Below are 23,927 nucleotides of genomic sequence, written 5' to 3'. Positions count from 1 at the left end.
TAAAATATAAAATCAAAAATATAATTTAGTCCTAGGTCATCACAGATAATGAAATAAAAAGTGCTACAGAAMTGCAGTACACACTCCTGTGAATAAAAAAAAGAAAAATCTTAAAAGGTCTATAATTGCATTACATTTAACTTAATTTTGATTCTTTGGAAAAAAATGCTGATTTCCAATTTTTGTGAAGTTGAATGTAGAAGTGATTTTACTTAAACCTGAAGAACTTCWGATGCGGTAACTTTCTTTTTTTCTTTTCTTTTTTTTTTTTTTTAATGAAAGAAGATGTAACAGCATGGAAAATCCAAGCAGTAACAGGAACATTAAAGTCACTGTGATCTGAACCAGCTCAGAAGTATTCTCTATTAAATGAAATATGTTTCTGCCCTATTAACTTATAGCAAGGCATATATATATCCTCCAGAATRAAAAGCAGTAAACTCATTATACCCTTGGCATTATACACAAGAAAACAGATCAGGCAAAGCTAATGAGAATTGAAGTGTCTTTCCCTTGAGGCTTTCTTCAGCTTGCTAGTTCAAGCCCCCAGTAACACTGACAGTCAGTATGAAAGCTTCAAATATACTCAGAACATTGTTATTTCAAAATAACATACTTCATTTGGTAGTATTCAAAATTGAAATGTCTTTCTTTTCTCCATAGCAAGTACTTTTTTCAGCATAATGTCTTGAGTTAAAGATTCCAAAACAAAAGATAGTGGACTAGATCAAAGATCTTATTTTTCCACAAAAGGAAGAAATACCTCACATCTGACTCTTTCAAACAGTACAAAAGTCTAGAGCCAAGTTTGACTAGTGTCATGCAAACTTGAAAAATGGTCCCCTCCCAAGAGGCTCAAAACTGAACCAGTGAAATAGTCCACTTTATTTCAGCTTAGCTGCCCTGATTTGATGGGTTAAAGTTATCAGATCATGTCACTGAAAGTTTGTTACAGCTGGTTACAGCTGTCCAAAATATCAACAGAGATTTCAGCGTCAGCTCCTGATGCTGATGTGCAGCTGAACAGCAACARTGTGCAACTAAACAGAAGTTTCAGGCAAATCATCCATTTCATCAAATGTATTCAGGGTGTTTTTGCTATTACTTCTTGAATTATCTTGAACTTTACTTGGATCTACAAAAAAATGCATTATAAACAAGACAGAATATGGTAGAAATTGTGTACATGCAAGATCAAATTAAAAAAGTACATGCATTTATTTAAACAGTGAATTGTCAGTTTACTATATCTTGTACAGAAGTTTTTGTCTGCCCCTTTTGGCTATTACTGAGATCATTCTACTAAGAATTATATGTGCTAATTGACTAAAGCACAAATTGTAAACTAATCTCTCTGATCCTCATATGCCCCTGCGGTAAACTCTGAGGCTGGCTGCCAGGAGGACATCTGATACTTCAGAGTTAGGTCATTTCTGAGTACACTTCCAACARCATCAGCAGATGGGGATCCTGAATTTCCTGGTTAACATTCAAGGGGCATTTTGTCATCCAGTATGTATCACAAAATGTAAACACAAATCTTCTAGGGCTAAAACACAGCAAACTATTGGGTAGAGTCCGTGTGACTTCTTGCCAAATTTTGCAATATTATGTATGACTACGCAACGAGTAAAGCAATGTAATTCATGACAATTTAGTGTGTTCTGTCTGTTGAACAGTTATTTGGCCTTATGCTGTTCAAATGTAATAAGAGACTGCAACTCTTGGATCAAGCATAACTGCTTAGAAAAAAATGAATGAAAAAGTAAAAATACGATGTTTTGGTGCCACAACATGAGTAATAAGAATTAATGACCAACCTTCTCTCCAGATCTTTAAAAAAAAGTTTATGCCCCCACCATATTTCCCACCAGTTTCCCTAGAAGTAAAAAGGGTGTCTGAGGATCCAGATTATATGAGAGTTTATATTTTAAAGGATATAAAAATATTAAAGCATTTTTAAAAAGCAGTTTCACAAACATGATGGTATAAAATTCAGCAGTACCTGTTGGCCCTGGATCTTCATTAATAAATGAAACATGTGTTTTCCACTCGGTCCATTTCACTTCRTTAATTCTGTTTATGTTGTAGATAAAGTATGTTAATAGCATGCATTATCTTCCAGCTACACACCTACATTTCCCCTTTTATTTCTTCATTCCTTCTTGGAATTGTCATGGTTTACCATCAATACTTGCTTTACTACTACTAAAAGGATGAAGTATTATGTACTGTTTGCAGAGGAGAATAATGCTCAGAAATTTAATAATTTCACACATTGTGAGCATAAACTTGAAATTAACGTTAGACATGGGAGTATTTTTCATAAAACAGCAGAGTAGCATCTTTTCAATATGCTAATCATATCAATTAGTAATCAGTTATAAATTCTTTTAACCTAACATTTAAAGATTACAACAAAGTAACATCTCCTGGCAAAGACTCGGTACTCGTACATTAAAAACATACATGTTGAAAAAAAAATCTGTTTTCTGCCAAAAAAGTTAATTGTCTAAAAAGGGAAAAGGCATAGCTCTCTATGTAAACCATTGATCACAGCTGAAAGATCCTAACTGGATTTTCATACAATATATTTACTATTTCTTTATATAAAAATCTAAGCATTAAAAGCAGAATGTAAGTATAGAGAATGTTTTGAAGAGGCTTTTAATAGAAATAACCTTGAAGAGACACACAAAGAAGAATCAGTAGCATAATATTCTAGCTTTGCTTTACCTTAAACACACCCTCGTGTCATTTTCAGCCACTTTACACCGTTCTCCCAGTTGGAATTTTTTCTTCAAAGATTTTGGTAAGAATTTTTCAAATTCCAAAATGGTCCTGGCTCTCTGTTAACAAGAAGTAACACAAGCATGGCTAACAGTATTCAAAGTTTCCTGATTTCATAACACACACAGTTTGYAGGCCCCATGGTTCATTATAACATGTCATGCCTCCATCCACCATGCATAATCTACACTGACATCATCAGCAGCAAATATTATTTCATATCATTTGTTGTTTGGCATGCGCAAGTAGGAAGTCTGCAGCTTCCTCTAGTCAGTCCCATTGCAGGAGGCACACTCGGAGGCAAATGAAGACAGCTGACTGGAGTCAGCGTTAAGGTTTAACTCTAACATCGTCATGCAATGCTCTGCCACAGGTACATATATCCTGTAGCAGGATACTGCCAACCACACAAAGCGACTCCAGTCCTAATTCTGATTGTGTCCTCACTGGCACCTTGGGCCTCTGAGCTGACTAGTCTTGGTAAGAGTCCAGACTCAGAGTATAAGAAATGGGAGTGAACTCATGCAYTGTGCAAATTCAAGAGGAGTAGCAGCAGAGCACAATAAGCTAGTTATCTGGGGAGATCATAAMACACATCTTCCTGGTGACATATCAAGGAGAATGTCATAAATGCATGTAACTCTGCATGAGGTTGAAAACTTGAGCCGCAAAATTACCTTTAGAATAGCCATTAATTCCAGAGTTATTAGGTTACCACAATTAAGTAATTTCCATTATTTGCATCCATATAATTCTTGATGATTCCCATAATACATAATCCCATCTATCAGTGCAGTATGTGATCATAGGTACAGCTCAAAAGATTTTGGCCAATGCATTTCTACCTTACTAAGCAAACTAGCTTGCAAACAAACCTGGAGTTTCCAAATGTGCTCGCTCTCTTTAGAAATATCTTCCACAGTCTCTCCCATTAATGCAATAAGCATGTTCAAGAGAAGAACAAAAGTCAACACGACATAAGTTATGAGGAGAAGAAGAAACAGCACAGGATACTTTGAATTTTCCTGGATCTCCAGATCTCCCAGTCCTAGGGTGAGCTTAAAAAGATCCATCAGAACAGGTCCCAGACTGCTGTTGGAACGGCATTCACTGCTGCCTGTGCAAGTTTCAATCAATGCAGCAAGAGCTGAGGGAAAAAAAAAAAAGAGAGAAAATTTTGATCACAATAATGCTTTATGCATACATGGCACTTTATCCTAAAGAAATTAAAATGCACTGTGTAGTAAAGAGCTACRGCTGCCCAGCAACATGCACAGCAGCAGCTAGATAACAGATTAGCAAGATGAAGCAAGAAGATCCCACATCCAAATGAARCTGCAGGCAACTGAACAAGAGCCAAATTACTTATCTGTTCAGACATTCTCTAGTCAGAGTTTAAAACTCTGAAYTTGGCTTTTAACATCCAGCAGAAACCCTGACATGAGCTCTCATCGTGACAATAGGGTTCTTATTATAATGCCAAAAGTTTTACTCACWCAGAGCATCAGTGCTTTTCTCCAGTAATATTTACCTACGCCAAATCCCAGCAAAAACACGATATAGACAACTAAAAACTTTATCACATCTTGAAGGATGACCTGAAGATTAAATCAGAAATAAAAATTGAGAACTAGTTTTACGAATGTGTTCTGCAGGGTTACAGGTGTGGTAAACACTACAGAATCAGATAGTTTTCATTAAGCAAACTAGTTGTGGTCTCAGTGAGAAGTCTAGAGAAGATGCAGGTCTCATTTTTCATGATAACTGGCAGCTGCTATGTTTGTGCACTTCTGAGAGTGAGTACAACTGTGCACAACAGTGGCTTCACAGAGGATGCCGCAATAAAACAGCAGAACTCTTAGATGAAAAACACAAATTGCTTGCCTATCTAATACAATGTTGTTAATTTTAAGARATAAGCTAGTTTCTGCCACTGAAGTGCATTATATAGTGCATTCTGCTGACTAAAAATAGGAAATTTCAGTGTGAACTATAAAATACATCTAAATTGCTGAACTTGCATGACTGGAATTATATAAACAAACATTATAACAAGGCAAGTAAAAAAATATACTTGCCTTTTGAATCATAACACTGTAAATTCCCATGGATTGGAAACCTCTGGTGAAATAGAGCATATTAGCCCATCCTAGGGCCATTGCCAAAACAAGACACACGAGGTGTTCTTTGTAGGAAAAGAAGTACAAAAAGACAGAGAAGATCACAAGCATAGCTTGTATAAAACTGTTAAAAAACAAACACATTATGTAAAAGGAACATACTAGTACAAAGCCAACAATACAATGGAAGAACATGAAAACAAGACTTCTTTGCTTCACTTCTAATTTCATTCAATTCTCCCCTATGAACATTATTATAATTTAACAGTAACATAGATCAGTACAGAAAAAGTAGTTATATTAACATGCTGTTATGTTCRTTAAAGTTTATTTGCATTAAACTATCCTCCCAACAATAACTGGTCAATGTAGATTTTGCTGACAAGAGAGGTTAGGAATTCTGAACAGTATTTTTGAAGCAATTATTAATGTTTTAGTTTAACAAACTGTTAAAATCATTACAGAGTTTCCATGAACCTCCACACAAGGAGGACGCTATCCGCTAAGAGAACCCACGATGTGCTGCGATAGCACGTGGCCAGATTCGCGGCAGCCCAAGGCTGATCTGTGTTGACGGGAGAAGCWGGAGGAAAGGTGAGAGTTAAGTCATTTCTCTTTTCCTTGATCCTACAAGCAGAAGGAGCCAGACCAAATGCAGAATAATTTAGATCAACCTTAGAGCTGCCTTAAATCCTACCAGACAGGAGTAAACCTTTTTCCCCAAACAGTCATTTCAGAGGGTCAGATTACAGAGGTACAACAGCAAACTGGGCAGACCTAGCTCTGGCAGTACTTCTTTTGCCAAGACTGAGAAGGAATCACCTGCGTTGTGTCTAGGCCAGCTGAACCAGTTTATGCTATTTTTCCTCCCTGAAGTAGCCAAGAGGAGTTGGAAGCTAGATCTGATTTATTAACCAGTTTTTAAGCATTTTTTTCTATATACAGCTCACTCTATACTCTTTTTATTTTACATGCAACTTTACTATAACATGCACTAATGTTTTCACTGATCAATAACAGTATTGGAGGTTGATATGTACAGACTGCTTTCCCCTCTTCCCCCCAAGTACAGTACTGTTTTTAGCCTCTCTATATGTTTTATCTCTTAAAACTGTGTATCTGCTACAGGAGTACACTCTTTGTGACCATTGGAGAGATGACAGATGCTACATATGATACATACGATATAAAATATGTGCAAGCCAGACTTACAATGCGAAGTGGAACCAYGCATCTGAGAGAATTGACTGCAGGTCTGAAGGCCTAAGCAGAAAGATGGCTACACTCTAGGTAGACAGATATGTAAAATACAGGAACAATTATAAGAGAAAGGAGGGATCATAACTGATTTTTCAAAATCATGTTTGATTTTTTTTAAAAAAATTTGTCTTTGATAAGATATGATAGCCTCTAGAATTAAAAATCTTTTCCTCATGCTGTAACTTCAAAAATACTTTTAAAAAAGTTTTCAAAGCAAAACATGAAAGTCTGAGTTTCTGTCATCTCTGGCATAATTTAATAGTTAACTTGAAAAGAAGTTACTATTTTTTAATTACTTTTAGTATAAGGCAAACAATATATCCTGGTCTTTTCTGTTGCAYATTCTAATTCAGCAGTGTCCTTAAAACCAGTACTAAATGTCTTTGTGCAAAGGCAAGAACCCTCATTTGTTTCRCGAGCAACACAGTTATATTCAGATATACATGTAGGGTCATTGAGAATGAGTGATGTATTGTGCCAAAAACTTCTAGACATTATAGAAATGACAAAGATATTACCAACATGTTGCGAAGGTTATCAGCAATGCATTCACAGATCCAGAGAATTTCTTTACATATTTCATTATGTATTTGTTATTAGAAGGTCTTACCTCTTTTATGGCTAAAAATATTGCTCCTAGCATAACCATCACCTGTCCTGATAACTGCAGCCATCCTACACCACGTGTTAGTGCTAGTGGATAAGGTGGAGCCTGCAAGACAGGTCCAAAATGGACAGGAAAGATTCTGAGTTCAGTATCTGTAGGGTAAAAGGCAAAATAATAGGAAGCCTCATGTATGTACCCCTCCTTTGGGTACCCAATTTCTTCCATTTTAGTCAAAGTTTTCTTCATGGTGGATCTATGGGATCAGATTCCTAACACACATATTTGAAGTAGCAGAAGTTTCTTTCTCAGTCTGTTAAAAAATAAGCAAAAAAAAAAAACTCTCCTCATGCTTTTAGAAATGTAACCACCTCTCTTTTATATAAAAAGTTGCTTTTGGAATGCTTTTGCAAAATGCAAATGGAATTATCTCCTCTGTAGCTGTTCTCCTTCCCTCCATAAACGTAGATCTAATGTAGGAGAACCTGGTCACACTACAGYCAGATATTCTGACATCTGGTTTTGTTTTTTCCATTCACCAACATATTAAATATGAATCAGAGAATGCCATTGCATTTTAAAGCAGAGAAATTGGTTGAGTTTTTAAGTTGCTGTACTCACTTTATCTTCATTAGGCCTGTGGTAGGAAACTAACGTTAGCGTTACGTTGTACAGGAAATAAAAGCAACATGACATAAAAAACATGTGTCGTGCAAACTTCTTCCATTTCATTCGCAGAAGGGAATTCAGAGGCTCCAAAGTCAGCATTTCATGACGATTCTGTAGAAGAAAGCAAGCAATATTTGAACTTGTTGCTCATAAGGAAACTGAGACAATTTCAGGCATATATCCCTCGCGTCATTCRGCATCTGTTCTTGTTGATCCAGAARCACATCTAGGCTCAAGGATATGTCAGATCCTACACTGGCAAAATACAGCTGGCCTCGTCCAACTCACGCTGCGATACCCTGCCGTACTCTAGTAAGGGGGCACTGAGCAAAGCCGTAGTGCGAACTTCTGGTCCAGCCTCCTACAGAAGTAGTTTTATTGCAGTATTTAACAAATGCCAAATTCTAGCTTTGAAAAACTAAAATTATATACCATGAGAAGAAACAGCAGTGCAGCAGCAACAACACTGTTAATGAAGACAGGGACATCCTGTCCACRGGCTTTTACGAGTGCTAAGCACTTCATCAGGACACAACGTGGAGAATTGCCCCCTCTGGCTCAGGGGGCTGAGGAGGTGCAGGCTGGGGACAGACGGAGCGTTACGGGGAAGCGTCGCCGCCSGTTCACCCTGCTCTCGTGCGCCTTCCTAGATAGCTGCTAATGGGCACTGAGGGAGTCAAAATACGAGCTTTGATCTCACCAGCTGGGCCGTTTTTATGTTCAYCTGCACAGCAAATTAATGCTCCAAAGGTGGAAAAGGCATCCCCAAAAAGCCTMGTCAAAGTTTCAGGAGCTGAACGCAGTTGTGCTAACACCTGAGAGTCYGCAGAGGTATAAAATTCATCTTGTTCCCAATAGAAAACTCAAGAACCAAAAATTATATATATTCCTGTTTTACAGGTTCTTCAATCAAATGTATAGGTTAACACACCTGAAACGAGTGCACTGCTAGAAAATATATAGATTTGAATAACAAGCAACTTACGCCAATATTCGTATTATAGACAATAATTTCCAGTACTGAATTTTCCGTGGTGGTATCTAGGTCTGTCAGATCATAAAGGGAAGACTGAACGGGACCGTAAGCCCAGTCTGTGAATTTTCTTGACAGGCTCCTGTGAGGCTTCTCTCTTATCTCTCTGCTGAGGATGTATTTCAAAATCTAAAACATTAACAAAGTCATTTTTAAGGAGACGTATTCTTCTTCATGGGAAAGGAGAGAGCACATACATCCTTGCCACACCTGTACCTTATAACTATCACATTTGCTACAGTGGTGCAATTCAGYGTATTTGTAATTCTGCCACTCAGTAAGTGGTGGCAGAGGTAACAAATCCCTGGGAAATACAATATTTTTCATGCCTCTGGATCTTCTGTTAAAGAAACATTTTTCTCAGAAATGCAAGCACAGTTTTCCTTATGTTCAYACTTGCATTTTCTGTTAACTTAATCAATAACTTTCTAAATTATCCCATTTTCAGCTATTTACCACAGAACAATCAGTTCATTTGAGGGCCAAATTCTATAGTAATGCAATAGAACATTTCTGGTGAGTTTTCTGGAATTATTCATAGGTTCTGTAATTGTACAAATGTAATACAATAAGTACAATATTTCTGAGCTCAGTGTTACTCTGGCAGATCTTGAGAGAATAAATGATAAATTGAAACAGTTTTAAAGTACATAAGTAAATATTTGTTTAGATTTTGAAGTTCAGCTCCAAGATTTCCAAATTTTTCTTTCACTTTTCATATACCAGCACAAAATTTCAAATACTGCAAAAGTTACATTTCCAAAGAAGCAAATTTTATTTTAATCTTTAAAGCCATGCTATCAATATCAGCTTTCAGATGCTAAAATTCTTGGTTGAAATTACATGTTCTACTTAGAAAAGTTGAAAACAGATTTCATTCCTGTTGCTAAGCTCTCAGCAGAGGTGTTTTTATTTCTTTGTCCAGCATGAAGCAAGAAYGAAGCACAAAATACCCAAACAGCCACTCAGCATGACAGTGAGATTTGTACTGTGAGCAAATCGCTTCTCGGTTACACGAAGCAGCGCTCGGTGCCGAGGACACCCCTGCTCGGCTGCGTCGGGCCCGTCCTCTCTGAAACACCATGTTCACAGGCCGGAAAAACAAGAGCAAGCATGGAGCGATGCTGCTAGCCCCTGCACTAAACACAGTTTTATAGTAGGCAAATATTGTCTGTGCRTCTTGTTGCTGTTTAACACGAGCGCTCGCCTTCTCCCAGAGCCTCCCTCTGCAGAACAGAAAGGTTTGCATACTTAGATTCCCTTAGATAATACTGAAATAARACCCACCTCCAATTTCCCGGTTTTTGCAGCTAATTGTAGTGGTGTCAAACCCTGCTTATTCTTCGCTGTTTCCAAATTTCTATCTTTACTTTTCAATAAAATCATATCATACATTCTGATTACGAAGTCATTCTGGGTTTTAAAGTCTTCTGCCACAGTAACTAGTGCATGCAGGATATTATTTCCTCTGGAATCCTGAGAAGTAATGTTAGTTCTGGTATTGTCCATTAATAGCTGAATTATGTCTGGTTGATTGGTACATGCAGCTAATGCCAGTGCAGTTTCACCTACAAAATTACAAAACATAAGTGTTCAGTTTATTACAACCGTTTGAGTCATGTTACAAGAGTGACTCTTTTAAGCATCTTAATAGGTTAAGGCATAGTTATATACTTATTATATAAAATTTAGCTCTTGGTTTAAAGAAAAGCTTAATTTGCATGAAAATATTCTTTGAAGAAAAATCTTCATCTTCAAATTAGTTACATTTTATTTACTATTCAGCATTTAAAATACTGCTTTACAATAATATCTGAGTGTTTGTAATACATTGCACTCCAGCAAGTTACTTTTGCTTACACTAAATTTAAAAAAAAACAAAAGTACTGTGTCATTCTATCTTGTGAATGAGTTTCTTAATCTAGGTTTAGCTACAGTAATGATCTGCATTTGCCCCCTCGTCCATAGTGTCAATTGTTTGGTTGTTCCTTCTTAACTTTTCCAGAGAGACTGCACTTCCACTTACCAAAATAAAAACCTTCATGCTTATGCTTGGGATTAAAGAAAATACCCTGGGCATGAGCATTGACATCAGCTCCTTTTTCTATAAGGATTTGAGTGATTTCAGATTGTCTTCTTTCAATGGCAATATTTAGAGCTGTCTGACCTGAAACAACAGATACAATATTTAAAATGTTGGATCTCTGTACTCATTAGGAACACTAATACTTCATAACAGACAGCACCAATAATATTGAATAAAAATGTTTAAAAAAGGTAAATCATCATTAGAACACTTGAGGAAATTACATTTATGGATAATACATATGACCCTACACCTGAAATTGGTACCAAATATCAATACCTTTATATGCTTCTTCTGTGTATGCTGCATTGATAAACCTCTCCAAAATACCATTTTCTTCTGCAAAGGATAATAGCATATTCACTATCTCATTTGTGTTTTGGTTGATATTCAGCAGTGCTTTCATCAAACAAGTTTTGCCAGTATCTGAAGCTGTGAATTTTTTCATCAGATAATCTGCAAGAGTGAATTTTGAGATTAAATCATAGTAGGCTTCATTATTTGTTGAGTGGATGGAGAAATTTCAACCTTTTGTTTATTATGGGTGGAACCAGGGGGAAATATATATATGCATAAACTATTTGGCAAATAATTATTTCCTCCTATTCCCTCTGTATTTGTGTTATGCTTACTTGGCAAGACAATATATTCAGAGATGGATGCTCATGAATACGTTAGCCTATGGACTAGGTTTCTCTTCCTCACACCCCACTGCCCTGTGAACTCCAGACAAACGCAAAGCCCTCTTTAAGAATAGGTTTCCCTGGCAGAAAGGCCATGAGAGCATAGCTGTTTCTTAACTTCTTCGCCCACTCTTCCAGGCTACACGCATTGCAAGTCCTGTTACTGCAATTAAACTGACTGTTTACTGCAATTAAACTGGCTGCGGCTTGAACTGACCCATCAGCTCCGAGTCTCAGGCTGCAGAAGGCTCGCTCAGGCACAGCTCTGGGAACCTGGCGCAGATACACCCGTGGCGTACCACGAACGGAGCAGAAACGCTCTCCAACGGGCCTCAGACGCTGCGAGCAGGTAGCTTATTAGACACCTTCTTATTTCCAAATGAAAGCTTACATGTGACATACATTAAGCTGCAAACTGCTGACCTCCTATTGACAAGCAAGTACGTCTTGTACAGAGGTATTTCCCGGTTTTAGACTGTATGTATGCTGCTAGAAGAGGTAACAATCTTCCTTTAGGCAACTCCACAGCTTACCTGGCACAGTCGTGTTTGTACTTGTGTTCAATCTTTCCTTCAGCTCGGCAAGCAGACACTGCAATTCTTCTACATTCCCCTCAGATACTGCCCTAAATATGTATTTTTTCAACTTCTTCCGGGCGCTGGTCTGCTCAGGTCCTTGTGATACATTAGCACTGAATTAGCAAAAATAATGAAATAGCCAATTCAATTTACTGTGTTTTATCTTCTATGCAAGAAAGGAGGAAAAAATAGAATTACTTGCCCCAAACTATATATAAGTTGCCCCATTACCAAGTATATTCTTGAAAAGCATCTCAAAATGTTTCTGTAGATAGCCACTTCTCTACAGTTCAGCAACTATAAGTTTTTATAAAAAGTGTACATTTTTCCCATGATTTTTTTTTGCATTTTTGTTGGTTTGTACATTCTTCTAAAACAAAAAGCTAAGTAGTCCTAGTGAACTCTTTCCCCCTTTCTTCAGTGCTACTGCTCTCCCTGCTCCTCCGATCTGTCCATACCCGTCTTCAACGCCCAGGCCCGATGCTGCAYRCCAGTTGTGAACACCCCACTCACAGCAGAGGATGAGTTTTAACCTCACATCATCTTATATAGCTTTCCTGGTGATACGTTACTCGAACAAGAATTTAGTATCTCCCTCTTCCACCTCCCACATCAGAAATACTCCTGGCCAGACATTTGCTGTATCTCTTCYGAGTGAAACTGGCTACCAAGATTATTAGCCCTCAGAAACATTAACTGAATGCATTTTGTTCATTCCATCAAGCTAAAAAATATTTCTTAATACTGACTGAAATAGAGAGCAATACTTCACTTCTAAAATAAATATTTTCTATATTTAGAAGAGTTTGCTTTCGAAGAAAGAAAGTGTTGTATTGCTGCTAAAAATATTGATATTTGAGYATTTGCTCATGCCTTTTTATGTGTAGTGTTTAGGTCCTGCGTTGTCTTCAGTGAAACTTAAATGACTAACTTCTGCTTTTCTCAAATCTCATGTTTAGTGTAAGGATGTTTGATACCTAGTTTCTTGGTTTAATTATTGAAGACTCAAATGTATACATACATATGACCTTATTTCTAAATAATGGCAGGTAAAAAAACAGCAATACCTACTATATGTATATGGTACACCTACCATATACTTAATCYATAGAAAAGACACTAAGAAATACCTCATGTCTCCACTCACCAATTCTCCACATTAGGGCTATATTCAGTCACATCATCCTGAAGAGACTGTGGGGAATCCATATCTTCCCCATTTCCAGATGCACTAAAAGTAGTACAAAAAAGGATAAGTGCTAAGTCAGGCAGACATTTTGGCAAATTGCATGAAGAAACAGGCAATACTAAGTAGCAGTATCTACAATAGAGCTGAATTAATCTAATTTGACATATTTTTAACTCTATCATTTTTCTCCCCTGCATATTTTAAAATAARTGATAAAAATGAGATGACTCAAGATTTTATTATGTTAAAAATTTTATGAAAACAATTCATATATTCATGTATATTTCTGTGTTATTTAATTATAGATCCTGAAGTTGTAGGTTTTTTTTTTTTCCCCAAGTTCACTGCTTTTTATGCATCGCCYTGAATGCTAAGATTATGTTCTTTTATTGCATGCTGAATTTGTCATCTACTACAAAACAAATATTAAAGCAGTTACTCTGCATGGGTTGCAATCACCTAATGAAAGTGATATATCTGAAGATTTRCTAAGCAGTACACAGCAGGTAACTGAAGAGGAATTTGGTAGCTGACTTGAATGGAAGCCTCAACTAAAAGAAATTGAAGACTTGGCCCTAAATACWTACTTAGGCAATAAACTTAAAGGATTCCAGTGGTATTGGTATTCTGTAATCATTGTACGCCCTTTCCCAGATATTTCTGGATGCAGATTTAACAAAGATGAATTGATGGTAATTTTTCTTACTTGTATTTTGGTTTTCTGTAAGGTTTATATTTTATGAACAACCTCAGGTTAATGATGTAGGAGACTGAACTATTATTGACGAAACGGGTACATGGACAATAAYGCTGAGCTTCTGCACCGCTCTGCGGATATTCCCATCCCTTTGAAATAAGGCTGAGCGCTCAGAATCCATTCTTATTCAGTCCATCACTTCTCTGCAGAAAACTGTGAGGAATCTGGTGACAATGTGCATGTCTGGTGTGCAGGTCTGGCTCCAAATGAGAGGAAGATATTTAGATACCTCTCCGAAACCCAAACAGGATTGTCAGCTAATTCCATATAGTTGACCAAACACCCAGAGAACATTTGGCCATTTTGGGCTTATGCTAGATTTGAGGCATATTTCCCTTATTCATAATTATTGGCTTTTAGTACCTCTCARCATTTTAAAAATTAAGTGCATTCTTCCCAGTCATAATTTTTCTCTATTCATTGAGCATAAATGTTTGTCTTTAAATATCTCATACTCAGCATCTTCCTGTTGTTTGATTGTTGATGAGCAAGAGGGAAGATGCCAGTACACAGCTGGGAATAGGGCTTGCTAAATTAAGCTGTGGTCTTCATGATGGTTTTGCAGCAGAAAACACAGAAGTAGGTAAGTGGATTTCCTCCTACTGTATCACAAATAAGGGGTTAAGAAAAAAAAACACTAAAATAGAAAGTACTGATTTAAAATTTATTCAAATTTGAGGCTTTATCCAGAGTTAYTCTGAATTAATTCAGTTACTCTGAATTATTTATTCAGAGTAAATGACAGCAATATATAAAGATAAGTCATCTGGCAACAACTGACATCCAGAGTTCTGCCTCTGATGTAACCAAAAGCTATGAAAAGCCACCTGAAATTTTAGCTCTGAAGTATAGGGAGAAATGAAGAGTAAATGCTGAAAAGAAAGTAGCTATATTTGCAATATGACTATTGCATATGCATCTGTAACTTACCATGGACGAATATTTGAATCCATGGGTTTTGAAAACACAGGGGGAGATGTATTATGTGGAGTTGCATTACTTTCAAAACCATCAATCTCTAGAAAAAAGTGCGAACTGTTGAACATATTGCATTAAAAAATTGTTAGTAAAAAGGCAAACCACCATAAAATAAACAAAGCAATATATATACATGCCTTGGACAAGCTTGACAGTTTATACTTTCTGCCATCATATCTAATAAGATGCTGGAATAGAAGCTTATCTACTTTTCCCTGGGGGAATCCCAGCCTCAAACATTGTGGCAGATGGACAAAAGATCTGGAGATATTTTTAGAAGACATGGGATTGCATCCTGACATGTCTAAGCAGCCACCCCAGCAGTCTAAAAACAACCTCACATCCAACCTTTGTGCAAATAGCTAAATGCAACACCAGCCATTTATTGAACAGCCATACATTTATGTGTACGCACATACATATGCATATGCTTTTTAATCTGCTGCATTCTAGCCCCTGTATGTGCAGCTAAGAACCAGCACGATGGATTGTTCCAAGCCTATCAGYAATGATAAACATTAAATCAGAAAGCTGGAAAGGTCACATGTTAGACATAAGACATTTCCACCCTCCAGGACTGAATTTGTAATCTTCACCAGTCAGAGCATGACATTTAACTATATCTAGCTAATGGRTACCTATTTATAGGGAAAAGAATGAAATGCGAAACAACACAGAGAAAGGGAGCATGAGAAAAATAGTAAGATTTAGCCCTTTAAAAGCCTGTGGAGTTTGAAGGGAAAGTGGCTCAAGGGCTTGTGATTACTAGGTCTCATTAAGACGTTGATGTATTTCATCCAAGACAAGGGAGTTTCAGTGGTGGATGCAGTGATTCCCACATGGTATAGATTAGAATCAGATTTCCAAAATGTTTCAGTAATCACCTGGAAAATATTCCAAATTCAACTAATATTTGTAGTTTAGACAGTGGGATAGTTCTTCCTTTTTCAGCTGTAACCTCCTCACCCCCTACAAAGAATCCAGTGGAATTAAAGTACATATTGATCTTAAAATGTAGTATGTTATTAGGCTACTACTGAACAACTTGTTGATGTCTGCTAAAAATAGCATAGTCTAACATCCCTCTCATTTTCCAATGTCTTGGTGATCCAAGTGTTAATTCACTGTGTGGATGTTTAAATTTACATGACCTATTAACATTTGAGATGTGCCTGTGAATGTATTCTAAGCACGTGGTAAATAAAATGCCACTTCTGGTTAGCAGGACTGTCTCTCTGCAATTACTTTGGCAAGGGGGTGCTCTTTGCAGCATAAGAAAGATCTAGACAGAAACAGGACCATTGCCATTACTCATACCACACTCGCCAGATTCACGGCTGCTGCAAATCACTGTTGCTTCTTTGGGATCTGAATTTGGTGCAGAGATGAAGGATTGGGAAAAACATGGGTCCATCCTGTTATTTTGCATTCCCCAACTATGACATGCAGGATCTGCCCCAACAGGCAAACAGCTTTTGGTGGCCACAGTGAACTTCCAGAAAGTCTGGAGAGCTGCCACGCTTGAAGCTTTGAGGACTGTCTCCCTTGCCCTTGCCTCTGCACTGGAAGGGAAGTGCATGCCACCAGCTGACATTCCCGAGAGCAGCTCCTGGCTCTCCCAGAAGTGCCTTCATGCGGAAAAATTTGGCATTCAGTGGATTTATAGCAGCTATGAAGCGGGCCCTATCCCAGCATGTAGGTTTTCTGGAGGTGCTACAGGTTAAAAAGCCATGCAAAACAAGCGGCCAACTGCCAGCAAATATCCAAATGCTTATGTGGTCCTGGTGCTCGCTGTCGAGAACACGGCCCACAGACGCAATCAAGCTCTGACAACTTTGGCAACGCTTCTCCCAGCCTGTGTGTCGGTTTTCCTGTACTTAATTATATACTGTTAGTTCACTCAAACTCCAGGGGCTTCAAGAAGGGAAAAGTCATTATCTTYGTAAACTATATACTGCCAGCACATTTGACAAGTTAGAAAGCCGCCCATGGAAGTGCAGTAGCTGCTTAGTGGTACACTACACCAGAAGGAAGCAACAGAAAGACAGCAGCATAGAAACATATAATTAACAGAACATTAAAATTCCTGTGACMTTCATTCCTTACGTTACAGGAATGTTGTCTGTCACACCCTGAGCTCTYGGTTGCGAGATGGGAAAAACCCCTAGGTTACTGTTATTGATGACAAAACTGAATGTGAGATATGAGCTTAAGCAACTGAAGGGCAATATTTGTCAGTGTTTGCTGTAACTAGACAATCTTGCATGCAATTGCCTCTTTTTGAATTACTTTGCATATAAAAGGAGAGCTTCTTTTTGAACTTAATGACAGAAGGAGCAATTGAGCCACCCAGGTAGTGGGTCTCAAATAACTAATCACACTATTTCTGTAGAAAATGATTCCYGCTATTATTAAAAATTACAAATGTCAGAACAGCCACAGTTCCCTGGGCCTYGAGAGTTTCAAAAATTGCTACGCTCACTAGCAATTAGCCACAGAGTAAAGAGTTTATGAATGAAAATTCRTGCTCATGCTACAGTAACTATCAGGGATGAACAACTACTTATTTCCCTATTCGTATTAAATACAACCTTTAATCCACATCTTAATTCTCCACTATAAATTATACATGAAAATGAATATTTTATTCTATAAAATGAGTTGAGAGAACTCATTAATCAGAGTCATGAAAAATAGAGCAAATTCAGGTTTCTGTCTGTGATGGGATTTCTCAAACTGCCTGCTTTGCCAGCTTTCATCTTTTAATTTCACCTCTTCCTCCCCATTACCTGTCATGTTCCCATGTGAGGCTAAGTTTGAAATACTCCTTTTTTCCAGGTCAGCATCCCTCTTATTTGAAAGCCCGCGTACCCTGCCATGTGATCTCTTTGAAAAGCTCTCTCCACCTTCTCTTATCAATGTGCTGACCAGTGCTAGACAGCGTTCTTGTAAACAGGAGATGCAGAAAGCCCAGTTGACATGAGACACAAATTMCAGTCGTGCAACAGTCTGAAGCATCTCTGAGCTAGGGATTAAGTCTTTGTCCCATTAAAGTGAACACATTATACATCTACCAAACCACCAGRATAATCTTCTACTTGTTAACAGCATCAGCACACTATTTTTTAGGGCACCTCGTATTCATCAAGCCCATACATTCATTACATGAAAAAAGTTGTTAGTGATATTTCAGTGCTAACATCTACTAAAGGAGATAAAAGAGGTAGTTTTATTGTTTTAGACTAAGCTGAAGTCCTACCTTTTCTTTGTGGGAGTGCTTTCAGTCAGCTTTTTGTCTTGCTGGTTTGAAGCGGGGATACCAGGTGGATTTGCTTTCTTGCCCATTAGTGGAATAATTTCTTTGTTATCTTTAATCATGTTTCTGCAGTAGATAGATTTACAGTTATTCAACTCCATGTTCATTTGAAGAAAGTAYGGTGACCAAATTGCCTATTTGCACTCTTTGCATGTAAGCACATAAATCTTGACTTTTTCTTTCCAAAGYTTTTCATTTTCAGTTAAGCATATGCCTACTGTTTCATGTGTCAAGGTTGGAAGGTTATATTCATGACTGATTAAATTACATTCCAACAAAAGCAGCATAAAGAGAGACACCATAAATCCAGGAGAACTATAACTTCAAGCATGCACCTAAACTAAACTGAAGGCAGCCTGTCAATCACAATGACAGTATATGTTATTTAGAGAAACAAAAATACAAGAATGACTTTTACAAGTAGCCGCAAAATTTGTGCATCTCTGCAGTTAATCTAAGGAATCCATTCTTACTTATCCAACATAACTCTAGGAAACTGCTAAATTCTGGGAACATCTGTTGCAACAGGTACAATATGTGAAGGAAGCTTTCTGACACAAAGTGCATCAAGCAYAGAAAAAGGCATGAAGCTTTTCAATGCATGGGAATAACAGAAGCAAAAGACAGAGTGTGAATACTAACCCCAGGCAGACTCAGCTTATAACACAGATCACACCAAGGAYTCTTGTGTCCTAGTGACACTTCTTAACATTTTTTTACAGGAAAAAAAAGTCATTACCCTCCTAAATGTGAGCAATCACCAGCATGTGATACAAGAGGACCTTAATGCATGTATCTGAACACTCACAGCATGAATTCTRTAAGTAATAATGAATAATTATCTTCCTATTTCTCAATATAATACTTGAGGGCATCATTTTAAATCATCAAGGATAACTTAAAAGCAAGAGAGTAAATTTAAGATCCTTTAAAATTCATTGCATGTAGAAATAGCAAGTTTTACAAGGTCATGGATCCACTTGCAGGCAAATTAGGGAAGCGCTTTCCGTAACCAAGGACATACAATAATTATTGCCTGCAAGTTTGAACAAAATTATTTTTCCCCTCCTGTCTCCACTTTCCTTAATGTGACAAATGTACAAAGAAATTTTTATATTCCTGTCCCAGTGTTGTCAACTATAATTTGTTCATTATGGGAATAACAAGATGCAGAAAGCGGACTGTGCAATGTTTGAACAGACATGATCACTAGTGTTAGAGGGGAAATGGACAYGTGGAATACATTGATATTTGAATGAAAATCCATTAGTGCATATATGACAATTGTTTAAATAGAAAGATTTTCCATCCCAAGGATAGAGAATTGAGAATTTGCAAGGTTCAAACACCTACAAATGCAGTTGTAATTTCTTGTAACTAACAGAAATAGAGAAGAAATCTGAAATACTGAAAAGTACTCCTTAACTTTGGAGGTGTTTAAATTAAGAGTATATCAAAAATAAAATGTTGCTGTCTTTTCTACCACTAGTAGATATTTTTACATGACAAACGTGAAATCACACTAGTGCAACTCAGAATCGTACATAACTTGGATGCATTTCTTGAGAATTTGTATTACAACACTGAGAAATAATTCATAAAGAGCAAATCTGATGTTACTTTATGCACTTGCAAACAAAGGACATTTATTCCATGCAGTAAGCATACACAAGAACAGAACTTGGATACTACATTTTATGAGGTAGGAAATAGTTTTGTCCATGCCTTTGAAAAATGCAGTACTGTAGATCTGCAGGCATGTTACATCAGTTATTAAAACACAGCTAAAACGAATTACCATTGTCTTGTTTAGCTRACAAATAATTCTGCTATTTGTTTCTTAGAGTGCCATAAGAACACACTGCAGTTTATAAGTGCATTGAAGACAATTCYCATCAGAGGAAGAGATAAATGAGATATTTGACATAAATCGAATATACAGAGACTAAGATAAGATAGAGACTGGCACTAAATACCTACTTTAGAGAAAGAATAGCTGGAAACAGACCAAGAGCTAGAAAAGCAGGTCAAACAGGGGGCTGTGCAAAAGGAGGTGCTGAGCTGAGACGGGCACGTCCAGTAGGGGTGTGCGAGAGCTGGAGAAGTCAGAGCACTAGGGAGGGCTGGAGAAAAAAAATTGAGGTTGATGTCTGTGAACCACACAAGGGACATAGGGAAGAGCCGCTCATTTGGGAGTGGGACAAAGGAAACAATCTGGGGAGGAAAAAGGAAAGATTCATTTTTGCATACATAGACTACAGCTTCCAAAGGCACTTGGGAGACTGGTCTGTGCAGTCACAGCCACAGAGACGATATTTAAATGAGATCCCAAGTCTGCACAAGTAAATAACTGCAGGCACAGTGGAAGCAGGACCTTCATACTGCRCTGAGTGTAGCAGAGTGTCTCATTTGTAATCACAATTAATTGCACAGTCAGATTAAAACCAAAGCAGGGCTTTTGACAGTATGGCTACAGAGCTCACTTCTTATTCTAGCGTTAGCCATACAAATCTCATGGAAGTTAATGGTGGGTTTTTTTTATGCTTATTGGCTTCTTCCCTCCCTCTGTCTTGTTAGTTTAATGACCAACTGCTTTCATCATCATATGAGATCTCCTCCTGCACTATCACTAATCTATGGTACATAGAGTAAAATAGTGCAACAGTTGAGAATGTCAAATCATATGTTGTGCAGCTTAACCTGATATGGACTGCCTTCTTCTGGTATAATTATTTTTCACTCTCATTATCTAGTTAATTGCTGCCTTCAGACCACCAGAGACATGGTTTATTTGAAGCAGGCAATGAGGTAAAAATACTATGTTGATTTACAGTACTAAGAATTAATTTGGAGGGGACAGGGAGTACACTGAGGACCCAGTATCTCACTTCCAGTGTGGTGGGGATAAGAAAAGACCATTTATGTTTAATGGTGAAYGTGACTCGGCCACTCTTACAGGAAGTGGTACTTTATGCACTATCAAAGACTCCTCATGCTTACCTGAAACCAAGAAAAATCATAGATATTTGTGTCTCCATAGATCAATGACAGCACAAACACAGAAGCTAAAAAGAGAATTATACAAATGACAAGAAACACTCAGCTGTGCTATTATGGGACAAACCCCATTTCCTTAGGGGCAGAGGAGTAGAGGTGACTACTAATAGCTATGTTTAATTCACACCGTCTTCTGAACATCGACAGCACAGACCACCCTTTCCAGCACCTACAAGCTAATGCTTACGAGCTCATAGAAAAAGTATCCCTAGGGGAAAGATGATAAAACTCTATTTTGGTTTTTGTGTATTATTTATGATATGGTATGAACCCTATTGGGAGAAAGTCACTCTTGATAAAAAAAAAAAAAGGAGTTTCATCTTTCTGTAAGATTTTTCAATTTTTTTAGATGCTGTAGTAGAGATTAGGTGCTATCTAAAAGTCATTTTCTTCTCGGTGAGAAATTTTTTCCTTTCTAGGTTTTTTTTTTTTTTTTTTTTTTTTTTTTTTTTAAGAGGAATTAAAAAATCTCTGTGAAGAGATTTCTTCCTTTCTTCCCCGAGGAGAATGCTTTAAAATTACTCACCTGCTTATGTCCATTTAGACAAAAAGACATTTAAATGAGTTGAAATAAAGATTGTTCCACCTGGCCAGGTATTTTACTTTTGACAGTCACTATACTAACACTTTCAATAGGAGGTGAAAATATTATTTAAGTTTAGTTTATACGACAGTGTATTTTGGATCCCCTTAGCACAGAAAATAGGAAATGMTACAGTGCATCAAGTTGAAAATATAAACAAAATTAGCTATATCTTTTTTTTCCACTTTCTCTGACACGGCTCAGGAGAAAGATTAATAAACTAGAAAAACAGCAAGCAGCACAACAGAGCAGCCTGCTCCAGTCAAGAGAAAGGTTTAGCCTTTGTCTTTTGAAGATTTCATTCTCCAAAATACCATCACGCCTACACCAAACTCYCACAGCAGCACTCAGACAACTTACCATGCTGATGAAACTTGCGTTCAGGTGTAGAAAAGGCACCTCAAAACTGTAGGATCCCGCTCATGCTGTGAYAACATCCAAAGATACTAATCTGCCAAACGAGTAAAACTATAATCAGGCTCAAAACTATCTAAAAAACGCAAAACCACCCTCCTTCAGTTGACTGGTTTTCCTCGGCTGCCGGAAAGCACAGAGAGGTGCAGTGCCGGAGCACTGCAGCCTTACAGGACTTGTTACGTCGTAAATTAGGGAGCCGAGAGAAACTTGCTAGACGACAAACTCTTTACTTCGTAGCTGCCAAACTGGGATGACACATACACATGCAATAATTATATACTAAAGTGTTACCAGAGCCGAGTCRCTTAAGGATGACTTAATGGCAACAGTAGAGTATCTATCCAAGGCGATCACAGCCCTCTGCAGTTTACATATTGTTTTCAAAGAAAATGGTTATGCACACGCATTTGGGTAGCAAATGACATCTCTACGTCACGCTTAGTTTACTGTACGTTATGGTGCTTTTCAGAAAGCACAAGGTAAAAGTGAGAAAAAGATCACGGCAAGCGTTCCAGCAAAGAAAAATATTTGTTATTATTGAGAAAATAGAAATGGGCTTAGAAAATCTTACATTTCCACAGTGATAATGGTAATGAAAACCCCATGGATTTCCTTAGATATTTCCCTATTCATTTTTTGATGAATGCGTACTTTCAGGCTCTGCAAGGATACAAATAGGTACATTTCACATAAACAGTACTGGTTGTATTTTCTTAATTTTTTAGCTTTGCTCATTTTGAGCTCTTGAGCAACTGCTAATACAGACTTCTTTATGGGACATGCTGGATAGAGTTTTTCCTTTATCACTAGAAATAGTACGTTTAAATCTTGCACATCTTTGTAGTGATGCCTAAGAGATGTTCTTAGGGCTGCTGGTCTCTCCTTTACAGACTTTACATATATAAGTGGGTTTAGGGGGATTTATGCACATCAGCCAAAGAGAAAACTTCCTCAGGCTATAGACAAGAAAAGAAAGCGTCAAATTTGGGGGGAATTTGCTGGAAGGTGGATAGAGAATTTGGAAAGCAAARCATAAAATACCTAAGAATGTTAAGGTAGACATTTGAAGCCTGAGGAATATGGTTTTAAAATACATCCRCAAATTGTAGGCAAACCTCTCCTGTTCATCAAGTGGATTTCTTTAAAGAGGACTGCTGAGCATTATATTCGCCTCAAATCAAGGTCAAATCTACAGTGAGAAATACCAGGGAGCACTGCCCTGTCTCTGGAAATGAATTAGCTTCCCACAAGCAGTATGGTGAAACGGGCTCTGCCTAGGCCAGCTCAATTTTGCCCTGCAAGACTTCTGGTTGGATGTGCTGAGCACACATCCAGCTTTGCCTAAGGCAAATTTATGATGATATACTCCAAATCCTGCGCCAGGAAGGTGGTTCACACCTTGTCCAATGACTATGCCTAAGCCAACACACTGCAATCTCAAGTCAGCTGCTTTGATACTCTCCCAGGTGCTGGTCTACTCATCTGGAGTAAGGGCTGAATACTGGCATTTAAGCTTGCCTAGRAGATGGTTGACTCAACCGTCCGCACAAACTGCAAGAGAAGACTGTGTAACTGAAGTCATTCTGAGGTGGGAGAGCCACATGTGAAAAGAGGCAAAGTTAAAATTGTGCAAAGGTGTATTTGAGGACTCTTGCTTTAATTCTCATCTAAACCACAGGAACAGACTGGTTAAGAAATTCCTCTGGTAAAGAGAGAGAAAATGAATTTGGCAGCAAGCAGTACCTTGAATTCAGAAAGCAGCTAGATCTGAAAGGACYCAGATCTGTGTGGCTTAGCAGAATATAGG

General features: G+C 37.7%; 1 protein-coding gene across 1 annotated transcript; it reads right to left on the bottom strand.

Annotated features, from left to right (window-relative positions):
• Positions 1 to 1,036: 1,036 nt before the first annotated feature.
• On the bottom strand, positions 1,037 to 22,152 carry TRPV3 (transient receptor potential cation channel subfamily V member 3). The gene is made up of 18 exons (XM_085301297.1): positions 22,064 to 22,152; positions 18,007 to 18,129; positions 14,700 to 14,804; positions 12,971 to 13,054; positions 11,779 to 11,936; positions 10,842 to 11,018; positions 10,503 to 10,643; positions 9,764 to 10,044; positions 8,429 to 8,605; positions 7,396 to 7,554; positions 6,781 to 6,882; positions 6,123 to 6,196; positions 4,869 to 5,034; positions 4,322 to 4,388; positions 3,666 to 3,937; positions 2,737 to 2,849; positions 2,006 to 2,076; positions 1,037 to 1,135 (listed from the first exon to the last, which is right to left on the bottom strand). Exons 2-18 carry the CDS (start codon positions 18,123 to 18,125, stop codon positions 1,041 to 1,043), a joined length of 2,361 nt encoding a protein of 786 aa, XP_085157423.1. The 5' UTR covers positions 18,126 to 18,129; positions 22,064 to 22,152; the 3' UTR covers positions 1,037 to 1,040.
• Between the last annotated feature and the right edge of the window lie 1,775 nt (positions 22,153 to 23,927).

Source organism: Rhea americana, unplaced genomic scaffold (genome assembly GCF_003343005.1).
Source record: "Rhea americana isolate MKP2758 unplaced genomic scaffold, rheAme1 scaffold_175, whole genome shotgun sequence".
Lineage (NCBI taxonomy): Eukaryota > Metazoa > Chordata > Aves > Rheiformes > Rheidae > Rhea > Rhea americana.
Note: the sequence above shows the minus strand (reverse complement) of the source record. Positions and strands in the feature narration are given on the sequence as shown.